The sequence below is a fragment of the Heptranchias perlo genome, chromosome 2 (assembly GCF_035084215.1).
Source record: "Heptranchias perlo isolate sHepPer1 chromosome 2, sHepPer1.hap1, whole genome shotgun sequence".
NCBI classification, from domain to species: domain Eukaryota; kingdom Metazoa; phylum Chordata; class Chondrichthyes; order Hexanchiformes; family Hexanchidae; genus Heptranchias; species Heptranchias perlo.
In genome coordinates, this window is record NC_090326.1 from 30,496,919 (window position 1) to 30,518,922 (window position 22,004).

The 22,004-nt window shown below is 40.8% G+C and overlaps 2 protein-coding genes and 1 long non-coding RNA gene across 8 annotated transcripts in view; 2 read left to right on the top strand and 1 right to left on the bottom strand.

The window, feature by feature from the left end:
* The window catches only part of kif13a (kinesin family member 13A), a 268,194-nt gene extending 263,884 nt beyond the window's left edge, over positions 1-4,310 (top strand). For all 3 annotated transcript variants that reach the window (XM_068001653.1, XM_068001655.1, XM_068001654.1), the window contains one exon: positions 1,978-4,310. In XM_068001653.1, the coding sequence (XP_067857754.1) occupies positions 1,978-2,261 (284 nt within the window). In that variant the 3' untranslated portion in view covers positions 2,262-4,310. The remainder of the gene's footprint in view (positions 1-1,977) is intronic.
* LOC137336384 (uncharacterized) overlaps positions 1-17,295 on the bottom strand; it is a 33,375-nt gene extending 16,080 nt beyond the window's left edge. For 2 of the 3 annotated variants that reach the window (XR_010966590.1, XR_010966589.1), the window contains exon 1: positions 17,131-17,295. This is a non-coding gene — a long non-coding RNA (uncharacterized lncRNA). The remainder of the gene's footprint in view (positions 1-17,130) is intronic. The other variant, XR_010966591.1, reaches the window with a different exon arrangement.
* A 208-nt stretch (positions 17,296-17,503) lies between these two features.
* Positions 17,504-22,004, top strand: part of nup153 (nucleoporin 153) — a 64,127-nt gene continuing 59,626 nt past the window's right edge. For both annotated transcript variants that reach the window (XM_068001659.1, XM_068001660.1), the window contains exon 1: positions 17,504-17,797. In XM_068001659.1, the coding sequence (XP_067857760.1) occupies positions 17,708-17,797 (90 nt within the window). In that variant the 5' untranslated portion in view covers positions 17,504-17,707. The remainder of the gene's footprint in view (positions 17,798-22,004) is intronic.

The following is a 22,004-nucleotide window of genomic DNA, read 5'->3' on the forward strand; positions in this document are numbered from 1 at the left end:
GTTGGATGACATTTTAATGTGGAGAAATGAGATGATGTATTTTGGGAGGAAGAATAAGGAGAGGACATACACACTCAACAGAAAAACTTTAAAGGAGTATAAAAGTGTAGAGACTGAAGATTTATTTATCTCAACTCCTTAAATGTAGGAGGACAATTTGTAAAAACTTTTTTTAAAAAGCAAGCATATGGCATTCTAGATTTTGTAAATAGGGGCATAGGGTCCAAAAGCTTAGAGATAATACTAAACTTAAACAAAACATTGGTTAGGTTGCAGTTAGAATATTGTGTCCTGTTTTGAGCACCATATTTTAAGAAGGGTATCCAGGCCATGGAGAAGGTGCAGAAGAGATTCACTAAGATGAAACCAAGGGTGAGAGGCTTTTATTATGAAGAGAGACTAGAGAAACCGTGGCTCTTTTCTCTCAACAGTTAAAAGGAGCTCTGATCAAAATTGAGAGATCTTGATACAGAAAATAGGGAAAAATTATTTCCACTGATCTGGCTCAGTAACTAGAGGGTACAAATTTAAGATCTTCACAAGAATGAAGGAAAAGGTTTGGATAATCTTTTTTACACAGAAGGTTGTTAGGACATGGAATGCCTTACCAGAAACAGTGGTGAAAGCAGAATGCATTGCAGCTTTTAAAAAGGCAGTGGATAAATATCTGAAAAATTAAAATGGCAGGGGAATGGGACTAAATAGATAGATCTTTCAGAGCTGACACTGATGCAATGGATCAACTGCCCTCTTTCTGTGCTGTAAAATTGCTGAGACCTATAGGCTAAATAGAGGTCTTCTCCATGTTTGCTTTAAGTTGACTGTCTTCAGTATTTATTTATCAGCTCTCCTCTCCATGTGTATACTGTAGCTCATCTGTGTGTGTATACACATGACCTCCCACACTGTTTCCAATGCTGTTGGACCTGTGTGCGAGTGGTCTGGGTTAACTGGCTTCTCAATATTCACCACCCTCTTTGTGGAGAATCACTGCACTTCTGCTCACCACTGCCTCATAGGGATTTGAGATCAGAAGATATCAGCTGAATCCCATATGTGCAGCCACGTACTATATCCATATCCACTTTGAGCAGTGGATGCTGGATAGCAATCAGGTTTGGGAACCCTGGCAAATTTTCCCCTAGCTAACCTGGGACACTGAGGCCAATTGTAGCATGCCTGCCACCCCCACCCCCCCAACGGCTCGGAGATCAGCTAACCCAGCACAAACCTGGCATTGAAGCTGGCACCTTCCATGCATGTGTGCCTTAGTTATGCACTAGTGAAATTCACTGCAGAGAGTAGTCCTTGAGCACTCTGATGCAGCAAGTAGGACACAAATATATTGTGCTATCATCTTCATTATTACTATTAGTTGATTTGGACCTTCATGGAGAAAGCACACAGACAGGGAGGAAGCATCCATGTAAAAAGCAGAGATCAACATTGAAAAATTGCAAGGAAAAGATGGAAACCAGCAGTGGAGAACAAAAAAAATTAAAATAAATGCTTATGTGAGAGTAGGAGCGTGGCATAAATAATGTGGGATCCAGCCAATCAAGAGGTCTCTTTTTCTCAGCTGGAACATAACATTCATTCATTACATATGCAAACTTTTCAGTAAAACAGTTGGCCATTATAAATTTATAATGTACATTAAGTTCCACTACCTTGGACTGACTGTTTTTCTTTGTTAATGATTTGTAATTGCAGCTTCAAGGAACTGAGCTAAATTGTATTTTCACTTATGTATGATAGCACTAGCCATAACACACAGCGTTTATTTGAAGCACCCCATTCTTTCATAATTCACTTATTTCCACATTTGCATGTTGCCCACATACATTTTAACGTAATGCCAAATTGTCCATACTATGTTGCACATTTGACCTCATCATATTTTGTCGACCGTCATGGAACTGGCAGAAGGGGGTATTGTTTAAATCCTATCTTTTTGCATCTTTCACTGCCATGCAGGGAAACATCAGGGCACCATTGAAGGAAAAGAATACTTTCACTGCAATCCTAGTTGTGGTGTATTTGTACGCCCAAACCGGCTCGTCCAGGTCTCCAACACAGTAAAGCGGCGCAGCAGCACATCTCGAGCTCAGGCATCCACAAGTCACAACAAGCGGAAAAGTGTCAGCCTTGCGAGATCACAGGCGACCCCATCCACTAAACTAGAAGGAACAGTGCTTCACCAATCAGGAGATGCAGCATCCTCCAAGAAGCAGAACAACAGGAAGTCCTGGATTAACTGAGCTGCAACATTTGCACTTATTACACATCACTGTAAAGACCTCTTAATGGAGCATTTTATAGATTGTACAGTGCTTTTTTGTTTATATTACCGACTCTGTGATAGAGGATAGAATAAAACCCTTTAATATTTTTTCCTTTTTTAAAAAAAAGTAAATATATCTGCCAGTAACAGATCATAGAAGCACAGTAAAATGTGGCTTGGCTAAGTAAAAGTACCCAAGACTTCAGTTAATAGAGCACCAGCTTCTATATTACAAAGTAACGTTTGAGATGTATTTTAATCAGGAAATAGATATTTTATTAAAAAAAAACTGGGATTCAAATCATGAAGATCTCTAAATTTGTTCTTAATTACCAAAGATCTTGATTAGATTCAGAAGCCTCTTAATTTTTTTTTGCCCTTTGTAAAGTTGTGTTCTAACCTGTAGGCACCTTTTGATGTTTTTATTAACTCGTGCTATGTTTTGGGGGTTACTCTGTATTACGCTGCCTTATTTCTGTGTCTAATAAGCACACTGAAGCAAAACTGATTGTTCTATCCAGTTTTTGTCTTCCAAAGCTTGCCACTGTGCTGACTTGGCTTCACATGGGTGTACATTCAACTGTCATGTTGGACCCATTGCCTGAGGCTTTGTACGTTACAAGTCTAAACACAAATATTCTGATTTGCCTGTTAGGCAGTTTAGTGCTTAAACAGTATTACTGCAGAAATGCAGGGAGCAGACTGGAGATTTTTTTTTAGTGGTTTACGAGAGTATGTATGCATGCACTTGCTGAAGAAAGCAAAGTAATGGTACATTTTGCAACAATATTGTGTATATAATGAAAGATCTCATTGGATGATTTGGTTTAAATAATTTATACACGAGATTATATATAATGACTAAAGGGTTTTCTGCATTCTATGCAGTAAAGGAAAGGTGTAATCTGATGGACTAAAGACTGTTTCAAAAAGCCATCCAGTGTACATAGAGTTGTGCAAAATTGTGGGTACTTAAGAGTCAGTTTGTTTGAAAAGAAATGTGACGAACAGCCGACTGTTAATTTTAATAATGAAAAAACTTGGGACTTGCTCAAGAGCTGCTGTTCTGAATTAGTTTTGTGTATATATTTTCCTCTCATAGTGTTTTTTGTATTACTATGTACAGAGTTGTAATTTATATTTTATTTCAGCAATACTGTATTTAATTGGTACAGGATTTCAGTGTTTTAGAATACATACTGTACTTCAGCCTGGAACCATCCCTCAGCTGTGTGGATTTTGTTTGTATGTTAGTGTTTTGACATGTAGAAATCCCACCAAGTTTCTGCCTTTTTCTTAAAATGCCTGGGGATCCAGTAGAATGGTTCTATACAATTAGTGTCAGGTTTACAGTAATATAAAGTAGGGATCCAATTAGAGGACTGTAATGCTGCACATCTTGTGTCACTGTTAATTGGTTTCTGCTTTAAAATTATGAAAGATGAGCAGTATTACTGCAGTCAAAATGGCAGTTTGCATTGAGGTTAAGTCAGCTGGAAGAGACAGAGTCTCCCATCTCTACAACTACAATCCATGCTAGTTCAGCTTTTTAAACCTAGTGTGGTCCATTAGCCTGCCACTAACGCTCTAATGTTGGAAATGTACTAACTTCAGCCTTGGGTATAAATTCTCCCAGGATGGCTGTCTTGAGTCTTCCGAAGCTACCCAGCTGAGTTTTAAGACAAATTGAAACCCAGTCTCATCAGTTTCCCAATACTGACCTGGAAAGTAGCTGTGCACTTTGCCAGTATACTATACAGGATCAAACACCCATGGGGATCAAATGCCTTCCTCCATACCATCAAGGAATAAACGATTAACAAATTATACAGTGTAGCTACAACAGATGGCCAATGGTGTGCCTCCTGTCTTCATTGCTGGATATGCACAGGGTAGCATCCACAAGGAGTAAGGCACCTTGTCCTTTTGTCTAAATGTGCTACATTCTTTTGTCCAAACCTCAGTATCAAAATGGGCAAAATTCAGGTACTCATGAAATAAAACAAAATAGCTCATGACTTTTGAATTGTGTCCCTAAGTAAATTTATATTTATACAGCATATAAAAAAGGTACATCTGCATGCACTTCATCATGTAAGCATCACACTGCCATTAGTTAATTGTGTGTAATTTAAATTGTTCTAATCAAATCTCTAAAAAAATGAACAGAGAAGCTCTTTGGGAAAGGAAAACACCACAGCCAAACTGCCTGCACCCTTTAGCTGAGCTTTCCAAGCCAGGGTCTTGAGCAGCAGCCTGAATAGCAATTAACCTGTTAATTAATTTAATTATTGTTTAATTATCAATTAGACTTTGTAACCTTAAAAAGACATAGCTTTACCTGCAGCAGAGTAATACTGTATTACATGGTATAATGCTTCTCTACTTATAAACATAATATCTGAATTACCCTAAGTAACATCTCAAGAGATTACCGATCTATAATTAAAAATCGTGTGTGTTCTTCCTGTTTACAAAGCCTTACTTCCTGTTGCATTTTTGTTATTTATCAGCTTTTCGCATTGTAAATTCCTGTCTACATAATGCAAACTTCCTGTGTAAACTTGTTGCCACGTAATTACACGCCCTCACCAATGATGGTGCTGTAGTGCCTCAGTATGTCTTCTCCCAGCTCCTCATACTCTGCCTGTACGGCAGAGAAATGCCTATGCTCCAACCAACCCTTCTCTGCTTCCCAAATTACCTTAAGTTATGCTATTTAACAATGAATAATAATCAAACTATATTTTCAAAATGGGGTCTGAATTATGTCTGCACGTCCTGGATCAGTTATCCCCTGGCCTGTAACCTTGCTTCACTTGAAGATTACACTTAGTCTTGAGTTCCTGTGTGCAATATTACATGAGATCAACTAGTAATATGACAAGTTTTGTGTTGAGTGCATATCCTTTCACACTTCAAAGTGTCACTTTTTGTTTTACATATACAAAAAAAAAAATCATTTTTTTAAAAAGCCAGTCATTGACATGCAGCCTAAAATTTACAATTGCTCTGTGAATGACCTTAACAGTTTACAACCAACTACAATTACCTGGATTTGCCAATTAAGAGCAGTGGCCTTAAAAGGACAGGCCAAGTTAGCAGCAAATATCACAATTGCACACCAAAAGCCCAAAGTACCCATCAGCAACACTATGGGGAATCTGCTAAATATATTTAAAATTCTTTAAATAATGGTTCTGGTGGGCAGGGAAGAATCTGGACCACTCATTTAAATATAGTACTCCATATTCATTCAAACAAAGACCAGAATGCACCCATGAAAATAATTGGGGCCATTGCCCTTCAAGCCATTTTATCTGGAACACTGTGAATGCTCATTTCTCTTCCTACACACTACTGTCCATGAACTATATTAAAAGTACAATCATCTTTAGTTCTTTTTAGCATGTTAGAGGGGTGGATGTAGTCCACTCCTAATAATTCAAGTTTCTTTTTGTGCCTAAAAAAAATTGTATTATCCCATAATTTGAATTGAGGAATGTAAATAGCATTGGAAAGTGTGAATTTATTGCTGAAAATTTAAGTTCTGAAATTCAATTTATTAAGTGAACTAAACTGTAAAGACCAGTAAGAAATTATGTTTTTAGTGGACTAAATAGCCTTTTCAGATATTAGCAATTGTGTGCAATGAGTAACAAAATTTAACTACCAACATTTTTAATCTATGAAATTATGTCGTAAGATCCTTCTGGATATAACACAAAACAAGATTTTAAGAGGGCATCTATAGGAAAATCAACTCAGGAACCCAATCTACTGTGGGACCCAAAGGGAGGAATTTGGTGTGTCTAAGATAATTTCAGTCAAAATATTGAACTACAGCTAGAGGTAAATAGCTATTCTATTTAAAAATAAAGACTTGCATTTATATAGCACTATTTATGACCTCAGGTTGTCCCAAAGCATTTTACAGCCAATTAAGTACTTTTGAAGTGTAGTCACGGTTGTAATGTAGGAAATGTGGCATATTCCACATACCACAGATAGCTTTCCTACAATGCAGTACTGAAGGGAGAAAGGGTCTGCTGTTTAGGAGCCAAGGCTGAGTCTTGTACAGCTGTTGTAGATTGTGTATCTGTATTTGCAGCCAAACCCGAACAGTTATCTACGTTGAAGCGTTACTTCATGTGACTACCTTCCAGATCTCTTGTAAAGCAAAATGTTAGAAGTGAGCCCAAGCAGTGGATGCTGCTTCCATAGAAATGCAGAAGCGAGAGGAGAGGAAGAACTTTTCATGTCTGTACACTCATCTGATTGTAATGCAAGAAGCATCCTATTTAACCTCAGGGTCGGATTTTGCTGTAAAAATAACGGTGAGGCTAACAGTGCTGACCGTTCTTTATATGCAAATTGGAAAGCAACTTCCGGCGTGCGCCCATGCGCAGTTAAATGCGGAAATCCGCAAGTTGCTCTCCGAGATGATACGCTCCTCCAAAAGCTGCTCAAAAATGGCATCTTTGTCTGGCTTCCCAGCATAAAGTTCCTGCACTGACGTCGCAGATATGGACTAAACTCACCAAAAAAAGTTAAGCCAAGTCATTTCATGTCTAAGCACCATTTTAACGGCATGGTAAGTCTTAATTACTGCCAAACAATCACTCTAGCACTGAAAATTAACTTTTACAAGTGTGGAGTCTCATTCCTTCAGACTTCAATTATCGTTGCATTTAAACTTTTAAAAACTTTTTCTCTCCCTTTTTATCTGTCTCTTAATTCAATTTTTTTCCCTCTTTATTTCGCTTTCTGTACCTGATTTGACATTGAATTCACTATTCTAACTTACACTTCCTGATTCTAACACTGCGCTGTTACTTACGATTCTTCAATCTGAATGATTAAGGAGAGACACAGTTGCTTGCCCTATTCACACAGGTCCCAGATGCCCTGTAGAGGGCACCGTGCTGAATGGCTGTCCCTTTGACAGTAACTTGCCGTGCAAAAGCTCATAGAAAGTGTATGGGCAAGTTCAAGTCCAAGCCTTTTGTTTGCCGCAAAATCTGGCCCAATATGTTTTATTTCCTTAGGATGCAAACTGCTGAAAGAATTTTTCTTTGCTCACATATTCTTCGTAGATAATGATACAAAAACTTTCTGGCATCTGTGTGATGGAATCTGCATGTGTAGCAGGGACTGAGATTTCCTAAATTTAGAAATTAGCAAAACAGCTTGTGTAACAATTCAAAATTCATTTGAGAACTGTTCTCTGTCTACCTGGTGAAATGAGATTAATGAGTGGATGATCCGTGGACACAAATTATATTTCCTCTTAGTTGAAATGTATTCCAATTTGGCAACTGTCTGTGTGTGGAACATACTAATTGTAGCTGAACACTCAAGTTTTCAGATTTAGAGTCCGTTCTTCAGATATGGAATTAAGAGGTGGCGTAGTTTCCCAGGTTGTAACTTTGAATCTGGATATCAGAATGTTTTCTGCCAATGAGCCCCCTTCTGAAGAGAGCCAATATGCTTTCTCCATGCTCCCTGATGTAACTGGGTACTTGATTATTTAGAAGGATTTTGAAATACCCCACAAGAAATAGGGTCCTTGTCCATATAATGCCAACTTTCAAACTGTATTTTTGCTTATGGATAGCCTGATTCAGAGCTTCTTTGAAGCCAGACTGTTGCCTATCAGGTGCCGTGGTGCTTGCACGCTCAAATTGACCATCTCAATAAGAATGTCAAATTCAAATTGAAAGTGCCAAAGTATCAGTAAATTGCTTTTTATGAGAAAAGAGAACTCTTAACAGCTACAGTTTTAATGTCCACTCTTCAGGGACAATTAATCTGTGCCTTGTTTTTCTTTTGTAAGATTCTCACCTACCAAGAATAAGACATCCTGTTTTATGACCAGGTCCTGAAGCAAAATGTCTTGAATTGAATGTTGAATTCATAATAATTTAATTCATCTTCTTACCCTCACTTCCAAAAGATATGTTGATCACCTCCCAGTCAAGGTGCTGAATCAGACTGCTGAGAAGGCATGCCATACTGTTTTGGGTCCCTGTCAAGTGCAAAACTATTGAACACCATCTTCCTATAACAATTTCAAAGCTCTCGAATTGTCATTGAAGAAAAAGTTGATAATACCATTCCCTTCTCCCTCTTTATCTACTTCAACAATATTCTCTCCCCATGGGAGTCTTGGATCTGAAGTAGTAGTATAAGGGACAGCCACATTGCTCTCAATTCTAGTCTGTGGGTGTGATACAGAGCTTTTTATAGGCCCACATGCCTTGTGTTTATTGGGTGTGTTTATCAAAAAGTGGGAGCTAATCATTGCAACTAGCAAAAAGGATGGTGGCTATTTTCATTAGATGCCTGCCAAGCAGTTGATCTTTATCACCCTAAGACTTCTCCTGAGCCAGAATATATATTTACCTTCTGAAAAGTGTAACTGTATCTGGAAGAAGAGTTTAATTGAAAGGATATCACAAAAGGTCTGCCCTCTGGGACTATAGTTGTGGTGTATTAACCACAATTGTTAGCTGCAATTCATTGCCTTGACCTGAAGAATTACAGCTATTCCTTAATGCACAGAAACTATCATGTAGCTTAGATACTAGAGTTGAGATGGTCCAGAATATGGAATTTCTCAAGGATGATCAAAGTTGCATTTATTGGGTAAATGGGTGGCATTTTCACTTCATTTAAATCCAGATTATGTTCTTGCTGGCTCTGAAAACTTGCTTTTTTAGACTCTGGTTTTGGAACAAGTGCTAGTGAGTTGGCTCAACTGAAACCAAAATCTCAACTAGATCTCAGAAAACCTTGAGTTCAGGATTAGTTGCTAAATTTAGAACACTTACTCTTCTGAGCAGATGTTGGATTTTGGAGAATTAGAACTCAAATGCTCCTTTCTTTCAACATACTAAATGGGGCCTAGGAAGCCAACCTGGGTTAAGATGCATTCTGGCTGGAGAACAGCCTCCAGCTCCTTCCGAATTTTTTCCCTACCACCAGCTGGTCATCTGAATGGTGATAGGAATTTGGTGGAGATCCAAGGAGCAGAGGTGCGTCCGAAAGAAACCCTTTTCTGGTATATGGTGTCTACAACGTGGAACCTGAGTAATTTGCTGCAACTTTCTAATGGTTATGTGAAAGTTACTTCAGGTCTACAACTCAGGGTCTTCACTTATGAAAATCAGTCCCCTTGGAAGGTGATGGAAAAGTTCCCACTACAAAAAGACCAGATGAAAAGCTAAAGCTGAATGTGTCACATGTGGGGGTAATTTAGTGATATCTATGCTAATAAAATGTCCCATAATCTGGGAAGTGGACATCTTTTTGTAGTTCTGCCTGTTGCTTTGTTTGGTGGTTTGAAGGGGTTATTATGTCTGGCAATATAAAACTGACATTTGAATTTTCAACAGACTAACCAGGTCATCACTTCCCTAAAGGTAACATCAACGGGCACTCCCCCACATCCAGCCCTCCAATCCCAGTTCAGAGAGGCACTCTACCCCCTCCGGATCCAGCTCACAGATATACTGTAACCCCTAATATTTCACAAAACACTCTCCTCCATACTTCGACCACTCTCCCTCAATTCAACCTGGCACCATTCTCCCCTCCAACCCAGTTCAAGCTCGCACTATTCTTCCTAAAGCCCCTGTTCTTGCTTGTACTCGTCTTCCCCCCACCCCCCAAGTAAGCATTGGCACTCTTCCTTCCCACTTCCTATCTGTTAATACTGCATTTTCCTTCCTCTTCCATCCCAAAGTGCCAATGCCAGCTTCAACCATTCCCTCTTTCCTTCACTGTCATAGATTTAGTTCACAGAAATATAAACTTGATATATAACCTGTTTAAAAGGGGTGGGGTGGGGGCACGCGAGGGCATCAGTTTTATATTGCCAGATATGACAACTCCTTTAAACCACCAAACAGTGAATCAGAGGCCAATGTAATTAGGATACATATTTTAATCCCACAGTGTTCAGAAATGTCTCATCATGTTTCATAGCTCCATAATACATGTAGCAGTAATTTTGCAAAATGCACCAATTCAGAAATTACAAGCTGGTCAAAATAGGAGCAGTGGCCATTTTAACTGGCGTCAACATACCATTGTTTCTTCCTGTAATTAACTCTCTGCTGCGTTCATCTGCTGATTTTTTTTTTCTATCCCTTTGTTTTTCCTCTCTATGGCTGTTGCACACTTTTCTCATTAAGACCTTGATGTGTCTAGCAACCACATTGTATGTACCAAGTAATTTGTGAAAATTATTACCTTCTCCTTGCTGTAAGGTCATCACAATGAAGGTTTGTTATGATTTTGAGGCCTCCATTGAATGGCACCTGGCAGTCTGAACTTTGTGACCTCAGATCCCATGACCACCATTGAAACCTAGCGACAACCACAACCCGTCTGTTCCTACGGTCTTGAAATCTGGCAAAGCTGGATGAGTGCCAGGCTAGGTTTCTCAATTAGTGATGAGTGATATTCACTCTAATTTGAAAAAAATGTTGCCTGCTGTAACTGGTAAATGTTAAATTGGTCTTCACGGTGAATTCTGCACCCAAAATATTTAAGTTTCCATGACCACTATTTGGAGTAATGAGTTTTTAAGACCTTGTTCATACATGTCAACCTAGAAAACTAACAAAAGTGATTTGTAAGCCTGTGACGGCTGAAAATGAGGAGTTACACAAGCTTTGTAGCTTATGCTGTTGATATTCACAACCTTTCACTTGCTTTGGAAAAAAAATTACACAAGTACATGAAGGCCTGAGGGGGGAATTCCCACTGTTGGAGGCATTAAACTGCATTACTGGATGGGGGATCCAGGGAATTCTCAGAAAATGTTGAATTTTTACATTAAGAATGATTTATTCTGGTTAATTTAAGCACTTCTAGATTTTACAATTAATATTTTTAATGTTGAAAATTCAAATGTCATTTTTTTTTAAACAGACCAACCCAGGTCACCACTTCCCTAAAGGTTACATCAACGGGTGCTCCCCTACATCCAGCCCTCCAACCCCAGTTCAGAAAGGCACTCTACCCCCTCCAGATCCAGCTCACAGATTATACCGTAACCCCTAATATTTCACAAAACACTCTCCTCCATGCTCATTGGCATACTTCTACCAATCTCCCTCAATTCAACCTGGTACCCTTCTCCCTTCCAACCCTGTTCAAGCCAGCACTATTCTTCCTAAAGCCCCCATTCTTGCTTGTACTCTTTCTCCACCCCCGCCCCCCAAGTTAACATTTGCACTTTTCCTTTCCACTCCCCATTAGATAATACTGCATTTTCCTTTCTCCCCCATCCCAAAGTGCCAATTCCAGCTTCAACCATTCCCTCTTCCCTTCTCTATCGTGATGTGGAGATACACCGCGGTGATGGACTGGGGTGGACAAATGTAAGGAGTCTTACAACACCAGGTTATAGTCCAACAGCTTTATTTAAAATCACAAGCCTCCGAAAGCTTGTGATTTTAAATAAAGCTGTTGGACTATAACCTGGTGTTGTAAGACTCCTTACACTTCTCTATCATGGATTTAGTTCACAGAAATACAAACTTGATATATAACCTGTTAAAGGGGGGAGGGGGGTGTTTTATATTGCCAGACATGGCAATTCCTTCAAACCACCAAACAGTGAATTAGAGACCAAAGTAATTAAGATAAATATTTTAATCCCACTGTGTCTCATCATATTTCATAGCTCCATATACATGTAGCAACAATTTTGCAAAATGCACCAATTTAGAAATTACAAGCTGGTCAAAATAGGAGCAGTGGCCATTTTAACTGGCGTCAATATACCATCGTTTCTTCCTGTAACACTGTGCTTCGTTCATCTGCTCTAATTTTTTATATCCCTTTCTCTCTCGGTGGTTGTTGCACACTTTTCTCATTAAGACCTTGGTGTGTCTACCATCCACATTGTTTCCCAGTCTTTCTGTAAGTTACCCTTCTGTCTTCAGCACACCTTCCAATTGATCTGTGTGGCTCTTTGACATATTGCTTCATTGATTTGTTCAGTTTTGATCTCCTACCCTTTTAAAGCCCAGGCTATGCAGCAAGATTTTAAAGAGTATGGGTGCAGTCAGGCATGAGGGGGAGGGGGGCAGTGTAACTGAGAAAAGCAGATTGACTCATGGAAATGAACAGACTTTAGCCTCAGGGAGTGTAACGGGATCTGGAAACAATCAGGTGGGTTGCAGTACAGGGCTTAGGAGCACTTCGTGATGTGCTCCGCCCTGGTAGCACTTGTGCGGGGGAGTGAAGCTGGGGCTTGGGGCCATGTGAGGGCTGAGGTCTGGCTTGGGAGCATTTGGAGGGTGGGGACTAATAGCACTCTAAGGGAGCTGGGGTGGGGGGGCACACAACAGAATCTATGGCATGCAATCCATTGGGGTATGGGAGTACATGGGGATTTGGGAGTAATGAAGGAGGTAGTATGTTGAAGCAGTGGGCTGGAAAAGGGTGCCAGCAGTACCATGGGTATGGATGGGCTGTTGGAACAGGAAGTGAGAACTGGGGGTAATATTATAAGCTGGATTTCTCATTATATGGTATATGGTCTACAAGATATGGCAATGATTCACACTTTAGTAATTTACTCAAATTTAAATACAATTATAACTTGGTAAATTAAAATTCATAGTTGGGAATATTGATGCAGAGACTATGTGTGAATGACATGTGTGTGTAGCTGGAACTGCTTGGGGGAGGGGTGGGGCACAGGTTTAGCATTGGGACTGTAACAGAGCCAGTGGCAAAAAGGTCAGAGGGACAACAGGAAGGCTTGGGATACCGTCTAAAAGAATGGCACAGACTCACTCAGGGTGAGAGTACTTGGTGAGGAGGAAGCAGCAGATTGAGTGATGGGACTTGATAGGGAACAGATTGGATCAAGGGAGCAAAGAATTTTTTGTTAGATGGATGAGAGTGAACATGCATTTGTTCTGGTGGGTTTGGGTCACATGGTGGTTATTAACAATTTAGATGATGAGATAGAGAGTAAGAAGAAACAGAAAAAGGGGGCATATGACTGATGTCAGGTTGATAATACAAGTGAGAACCAGGCTGAATATAGGAAGTACAGAAGAGAAGTGAAAAAGGAAATAAGAGGGGCAGAGAGTATGAGACAGACTGGCAACTAACATCAAAGGGAATCCAAAAGTCTTCTATCGGCATATAAATAGTAAACGGGTAGTTAGAGGAGGGGAGGGGCCAATCAGGGACCAAAAAGGAGATCCAAGCATGGAGGCAGAAGGCATAGCTGAGATACTAAATGAATACTTTGTCTCTGTCTTTACCAAGGAAGAAGATACTGCCAAACTCACAGTCAAAGAGGAGATAGTTGAGATACTGAAAGGGGCTAAAAATTGATAAAGAGGTGGTACTAGAAAGGCTGGCTGTACTTCAAAGTAGATAAGTCACCCAGTCCGGATGGGATGCATCCTTGGTTGCTGAGGGAAGCAAGGGTGAAAACTGCAGAGGTGCTGGCCATGATCTTTGAATCCTCCTTAGATAGGGGGGTGGTGCCAGAGGACTGGAGAATTGCAAATGTTACACCCTTATTCAAAAAAGGGTGTACAGATAAATCCAGCAACTACAGGCCAGTCAGAGGAAGCTTTTAGAAATGATAATCCGGGACAAAATTAATAGTCATGTGGATTAGTAAAGGAAAGTCAGCACGGATTTGGTAAAGGCAAATAGTGTTTAACTAACTTGATTGAGTTTTTTGATGAGGTAATAGAGGATTGATGTGTATATGGACTTTCAAAAGGCATTTGATAAAGTGCCACATAATAGGCTTGTCAGCAAAACTGAAACCCATGGAATAAAAGGGGCAGTGGCAACATGCATACAAAATTGGCTAAGTGACAGGAAACAGTAGTGGTGAACAGTTGTTTTTCGGACCAAAGGAAGGTATACAGTGGCGTTCCCCAGTGGTTGGTACTAGGACCACTGCTTTTTTTGATTATATTGATGACTTGGGTGTACAGGGCACAATCTCCATTTGCAGATGACACAAAACTTGGAAGTGTAGTAAATAGGAGGATAGTAATACAATTCAAGAGGACATAGACAGGCTGGTGGAATGGGCAGACACATGAAATTTGATACAAAGTGATACATTTCAGTAGGAAGAATGAGGAGAGGTAATATAAACTAAAGGGTACAATTCTAAAGGGTATGCAGGAATGAGAGGCCAGCATTTATTGCCCATCCCTAATTACCCTTGAGAAGGTGGTGGTGAGCCACCTTCTTGAACCGCTGCAGTCAGTGTGCAAAAAAAAATCTTTTCTGCACCCTTTCTAAGGTCTACTAGAATGGTTCCAGGGATGAGGGACTTCAGTTATGTGGATAGACCAAATTTGGTCAAAGTGTTCAAAATCATGCAGGGTTTAGATAAAGTAAATAAAGAGAAACTGTTCCCCTTGGCAGAAGAGCAGAGAACCAGAGGACACAGACTTAAAGTGATTGGCAAAAGAACTGAAGGCGACACGAGGAAAAATTTTATGCAGCGAGTAGTTATGATCTGTCATACTTCAGATGTCAATGTTTTGTTACAATTACAAAATAACCTTTTAAAAAACACACAACTGCAAATGTATTGAAAAACATCAGGATGGCAACTTTGAATCTCAGTGGAGAATCCAGCTACAGCTGTCAAGGATGCTCAAATCCTCCTTTGAGAGTTTTTGATTGCATCAATTGTATGTAATTTGTTCACTGGCCCAAACCATAGTATTGTGCAAGACAGGGTCACAAACAACTTGATTTACACACAATGGATGATGAGTAGCATTGTGACATGGAAACAATTTTACATACATCAACACTGCACGTAGAGGATACAAGTTTGACTTAACATAATTTAAGTAGGGCAAATAACATTTCAATGTTAGATCAACTGTCAAAAAAAGACCAATTCATAATTATTGTACTGCCTCAATCACAAAGCTCAGAAGTTCAATGATGTTATGTCAAAATAATTTTAGCTTTAGTTTTCTTATATGCAATTTTAGTTTGACTGAATTGTTATAATTACTTAGGAATGCATTTAAAATGTTGGTGGGCTCACCAGATAGCAAAGCACGTTTTCCAAATGTCCTACAAGATCAGGCAGTAAAGAAAAGCAGAACACAGGCTGTAATGCCTAGAGTCAATTAGAAGATACCATCATTGCTTTGCAAATTCAATATGGAGCGGTAGTACTGTATCTCTAATAGTCTATTGTTCTAATACAAATAACCTGTGATATTTTTTCCTCTCCTAAAACAATAGACTGTGATTAGAGGTACAGCACTGCTAATCTGATCAATATAGTCCAAAGCCATTATCAAAAACAAATACACCCAAACAGCTATTCATTTGAAACAGGAAATGTTGGTAACGCTCAGCAAGTCAGGCAACATCTGTGGAGAGAACAGACAAGTTAACATCAGGGTATCGAACCTTCATCAGAACCCAGTAAACTCTTCTATTCTTTCCGCAGTTGTAGCCTGACCTGCTGTGTGTTTCTAGCATTTTCTGTTTTGGTTTCAAATTTCCAGCAGTATATTGCTTTTCAGAGGCATTTGGCTTTGCCAAGCACAGATTAACCATTAGAACTCAATGATCACTACAACTAAAGGCAAAGAAAAAAATATGCTGGAACCACACAGGTCAGTCAGCATCTGTAAAGAAAAAAAGACCTTGCATTTATATAGTGCCTTTCATGATCTCAGAACATCCCAAAGAGCTTTGCAGCTAATTAAGTACTTTATGACATGTAGTTACTGTTGTAATGTTAAATGGGACAGGTAACATTTTGGACAGTGCCCATCAGAACAACCTAACTTATTCTTTTCCCTCGATCACTGCTATTGTGTGTTTCTAATACTTTCTGTTTTAGATTTGAGACACTTTACAGGCATTTCTTTGCTTTTTTTAAAAAAAAAAGCACCAACTTTAAATGATTTTAGTCTAGAAATATATTAAATACATATCATCACAGTTAACAAAACATATAAAGGGTTTTGATAGAGTAAATAAGTAGAAACCATTTCCAGTGCCAGAAGGGTCAGTAACCAGAGGAGTAAGGTTTAATTTAATTGGCGATAGAACCAGAGGTGACAAGAGGAAAAAAGTGTTTATGCAGCACATTATGATCTGGAGTGCACCACCTAAAAGGGTGGTGGAAGCAGATTCAATAGTAACTTTCAAAAGGGAATTGGATAAATATTTAAAAAGGAAAGTTTTTCAGGGCTATGGGGACAGAGCAGGAGAGTGGGACTAATTGGATAGCTCTTTCAAAGAGCCAGCACAGGCACAATGGGCCAAATTGCCTCCTTCTGTGCTGTATCATTCTATGACTCTCACACTGATTTTTCAACCAAATGAATTTATTTTTGTGTGGTTGTTAACTCCCACACCCTAACTACACTGAACAGGGTCACTGATGAACCATCAACAAAGGCTCTTTAGCCACCTAATTACATTCAGTATAGAGAATGAACTGCTCAGTGACACATTAAAGCTGAAAACCCAAGCGTAGCCCCAAAAGCAGTCGCTCGGCCTGCAGTCAAGAGTTGTCCCAGAGCTGACCGATATTGGCTCCCAGTCTGGCAACGCCTCGATTTTTAAAACTATCATCCTGGTTTTCAAATCCCTCTCACGGCTTTGCCCCTCCCGATCTCTGTGACCTCGTGCAGCCCTACAAGCCACCGAGGTCTCTGCGTTCCTCCAGTCGCGGCCTTTCCGCACATTCCTCATTTGTAATCGCTCCACCGCGGGCGGGCGGGCCTTCAGCTGCCCAAGGCCCTAAGCTCTGGAATGCCTTCCCTAAACCTCTCTCCACCTCCTTTAAAACCTACCTCTTTGACCAAGCTTTTGGATACCTGTCTTAATATCTCCTTATGCGGCTCGGTGTCAAAATTTTTTGTCTGATGACGCTCCCGCCAAGCCGTTTTACCAAGTTAAAACGCGCTATACAAATACAAACTTTTCAGAGCGGTCGTCAGTGAATTTATGCCGTTAGTCCGGGGGGGAGGGGGAGGGGGAGGGGGGGGAAGAGACGACAACCGGCGCATGCGCCGCTCGTCCTTCTCCTCCCTTGACGCTTCGCGGGGCCGTTTGTCAGGACCAGCCAATGGGTGCGGCGGGTTGCAAGATGACGCAGGACGGGTTGCTCTTGCGCGCACTTGGTGCGTGGAAGGAGGAGGAGGGTGGTGGAAAAAAAAACCCCTGAAGGTGGAAGGCGCTTGCGCGCAGTCAGCGAGCCGCGCCTGAGCCTGAGCGGCGACATGTGAAGTGCGTGTTGAGTGAGGAGGTGGTGGTGGTGGAGGTCGAGTGTGACGTTGGAGCGTGGAACCCCCCCCCCCTCCCTCCCTCCCTTCCAGGATACGGCTGCTAGGAGATCGCGAGCGCAGAGTTAGCTGGACAGATTCAGACATGGCGGCGGCGGCGACAGGAGGAGGAGGTGGTGGTAAAATCCGAAACAAGAGGCACCACATCATCAGCAAGCCGTACGCGAAGAACCAGGTAATATTTTTTTTTTTTTTACACACACACACGCACACACTATAAATACAACCGGCCGTATCGATTAATAAAGCGGCAGGAGAGAGGTGGCGCGACGGCCGCTTTCGGCTGAGGCGGTGTGCGCGAGCCCCGCGCGGCCTTGTGCTGGTTTCGACGGCCTCAGCGTGGAGTCGGTGTGTCAGGCGGCCCCCCCCCCCCCCCCACCGGTGAAAGCAGGCCGGAGGCTGCGGGGGAAGGGGGAAGATGTAAGCCGGAGAAGCGCTGATGTTAATGCCTGCTGGATCCTTCCCCCCCCCCCCCCCCCCATGGGGTTTATTTCATTGTGTTTACTTATTATAAATGCTGTTAGTGCGCTTCCCGTCGGCTGCTGCTCGCTTCCGGTGGCCCGGGCTGCGTTACGATCGCTGGCGGTGAGTGGCTTTCTCTCTCTCTTCCCCCCCCCCCCCCTCTCTCTGGCTCTGTCTACGACCCTGATCTTGTCCCCCTCTCCGCGATTTCCCGGCCCTGTTTTGACCCTCTGGGTGCAAGGCCCTCGGTTAGTCCCCGTCTTTCAGTCCTTGCAGCGTGCCGCCATGGAAGGTTTTGGCGCGGAGCTGATCGATCCGTTCTTTTATAGCGGACCGTTCACGGCGTTTCCCATTTACTGATTTTTTTTTCGTTATAAAGTTTATGTTTTATGGCGCCACGATTTTTGTCTGTCTTCTCGTGTTTAAATTTTAACCGATGTTCCCTCCTCTTATGCTCGGGGGCTCCAGCAGCGTCTTGACATGCGGACTTGACGCACTGGACTGAGTGCCAATGGATGTCTTTTTAAATTGAAATTTTTACAGTACATAAATCAACCAATTGAGCATTTTCATTTCTGGATTTTGGCCAATATGTTTATTGTGGAATTTGTATTTCGGTAAACTGGTTTTAAAATATTTACAATAATTGTAAAGTCTGCATGACTGATTTTTTAAAAAATTATTTTTGATTGCGTTATATATCTTCTCTCCCGCCCAAAAAAACCTTGGCATTGAAAATCTATTACATGTCTGGTATTAGAGGTGCTCAGAAATTGATTTGCATAAACCTTTTTTATCGAGTTATTTCTGAATGGAACAGTTGAACAGGATAGTTTCTCATGTCTGTTATTGTGAAAGGTGGCCTTGGATTGCTTATAAAAGTGAAAGAGGTACATAACAGTAGTAGGCTTTATTATATGCTTCTGTTAGTCTAAAGTAAATAGCCCAGAACCTTTCTGGACTCAGATGTTACAACCACACTGACATATTTTGGGAGTCTGAAAAGAATTTCATTTTGTCTGATTTAACAGATAAATGTACAATAACATAAACAGAAAATGCTGGAGAAGCTCAGCAAGGCAGGCAGCATCTGTGGAGAAAGAGAGTTAACATTTCAGGTCAAAGACCTTTTGTCAGAACAAGTGTACACATTGCTTTTATGCATGTAACAGGTCTGCATGTGCTACACCTATAAGATACGTAGCTATGTCCAACTTTGAGGATTGTGTTTACTCTTGCTATATACACTGTCTACACAGTTAGGCCTCAACTTGTTCATTACCTTCTATTATAGGCCCCCACCACCCCTATCTGTTGTTGTCATCCACTTTTTTTTCCCCTTGTGTTTCTTATTCTTGGCAGACCAACCCATTGACTGTTTTCACTGTACGTTGCAAATTCTATTTGCACGTAGAGGCTTACAGCTCTTAAAACTGCACTTGCAAGACCATAAGAAGTAGGAGTAGGCCATACAGCTCCTTGAGGGGTAGAGAATTCCAAAGATTCACAACCCCCTGAGTGAAGAAATTCCTCCTCATCTCAATCCTAAATGGCTGACACCTTATCCTGAGACTATGCCCCCTGGTTCTAGACTCTCCATCCAGGAGAAACAGCCTCTCAGCATCTACCCTGTCAAGCCCTCTCAGAATCTTATATGTTTCAATGGGATCACCCCTCATTCTTCTATACTCTTCTTCAGAGTATAGGCCCATTCTACTCAATTTCACCTCACAGGACAACCCTCTCATCCCAGGAATCAATTTAGTGAACCTTCATTGCATCTGCTCTAAGGCAAGTATATTCTTCCTTTAGGTAAGGAGACCAAAACCGTACACAGTACTCCAGGTGTGGTCTCACCAAAGCGCTGTAAAATTGCAGCAAGATTTCCTTTCTCTTGTATTCCCAACACCCTTGCAACAAAAGCCTACATACCTTTGCCTTCCTAATTGCCTGCTGTACCTGCATGTTAACATTCTGTGTTTCGTGTACAAGGACACCCAAATCTCTCTGAACACCAACGTTTAATAGTTTCTCACCATTTAAAAAATATTCTGTTTTTCTATTCTTCCTACCAAAATTAATAACCTCACCATTCCCCACGTTATACTCCATCTGCCACCTTCTTGCCCACTCACTTAACCTGTCTATATCCCTTTGCAGACTCTTTGTGTCCTCCTCACAGCTTGCTTTCCCACCTAGCTTTGTATCATCAGCAAACTTCGATACAGTACACTCGGTCCCTTCATCTAAGTCATTAATATAGAATGTAAATAGCTGAGGGCCAAGCACCGATCTTTGCGGTACCCCACTAGTTATAGCCCGCCCACCTGAAAATGACCCGTTTATTCCTACTGTTTTCTGTCCCTTAACCAATCCTCTGTCCATGCTAATATATTACCCCCAACCCCATGAGCCCTTATCTTGTGTAATAACCTTTTGTGTGGCGCCTTTTGAAAATCCAAATATACTACATTCACTGGTTCCCTTTTATCTATCCTGCTAGTTACATCCTCAAGAAACTCCAGTAGATTTGCCAAACACGATTTCCCTTTCATAAAAGCATGTCGACTCGGCCTAATCATATTATGGTTTTCTAAGTGCCATGTTACTACGTCCTTAATAATGGATTCCAACATTTTCCCGATTACTGATGTCAGGCTAACTGGCCTGTAGTTCCCTGTTTTCACTCACCCTCCGTTGTTGAATAGCGGGGTAAATATGCTACCTTCCAATCCACTGGGACCATTCTAGAAACTAGGGAATTTTGGAAGATCATAACCAATGCATCCAATATGTCTGCAGCCACCTCTTTTAGAACCCTAGGATGTGGGCCATCAGGTCCAGGGGATTTGTCGGCTTTTAATCCCGTTAATTTCAGCAGTACTTTTTCTTTACTAATATTAATTACTTTAAGTTCCTCACGCTTGTTAGACCCTTGGTTCCCCACTCTTTCTAGTATGTTTTCTGTTTCCTCTACTGTGAAGACAGATACAAAATATTTGTTTAACATCTCTGCCATTTCCTTATTGTTGTAAAATTGTTTACAATTTCCTTATTCCCCATTACAATTTCTCCTGTCTCAGCCTCTTTGGGACCTACGTTTACTTTTGCTGCTACTCTTCCTTTTTACATATGTGTAGAAGCTCTTACAGTCTGTTTTTATCTTTCTTGCTAGTTTGCTCTCATTCTATTTTCTCCCTCTTTATCAATATTTTTGTCATCTGTTGCTGGTTTCTAAAACACTCTGAATCCTCAAGCTTACTACTCTTCTTGGCAACATTATAGGCCTCTTCTTTTAATCTAATACTATCCTTAACTTCTTTAGTTAGCCACGGATGGATCACTTTTCGCTTGGAGTTTTTATTCCTCGTGGAATGTATATTTGTTGAGATTTATGAAATATTTCTTTGAATGTTTGCCATTGATTATCTACCGTCATATCTTTTAATCTAATTTCCCGATCAACCTTAGCCAACTCGCCCCTCGTACTTATGTAATTGGCTCTGTTTACATTTAAGACTAGTTTCGGATTTAAGTATGTCACTCTTGAACTCAGTGTGAAATTCTAACCTACTATGATAATTTCCCCCCAGAAGATCCTTTACTATGAGATTACTAATTATTTTCTATGTCTCAAAGAAACATAGAAAATAGGAGCAAGAGTAGGCCATTCGGCCTTTCGGGCCTGCTCCTCATGGCTGATCGTCTAACTCAGTACCCTGTTCCCGCTTTTTCCCCATATACCTTGATCCCTCTAGCATTTAGAAATATATCTATCTCCTTCTTGAATACATCGAATGACTTGGCCTCCACTGCCTTCTGTGGTAGAGAATTCCACAGGTTCACCATCCTCTGAGTGAAGAAATTTCTTCTCATCTCTGTTCTAAATGGCATACCCCGTATCCTGATACTGTGACCCC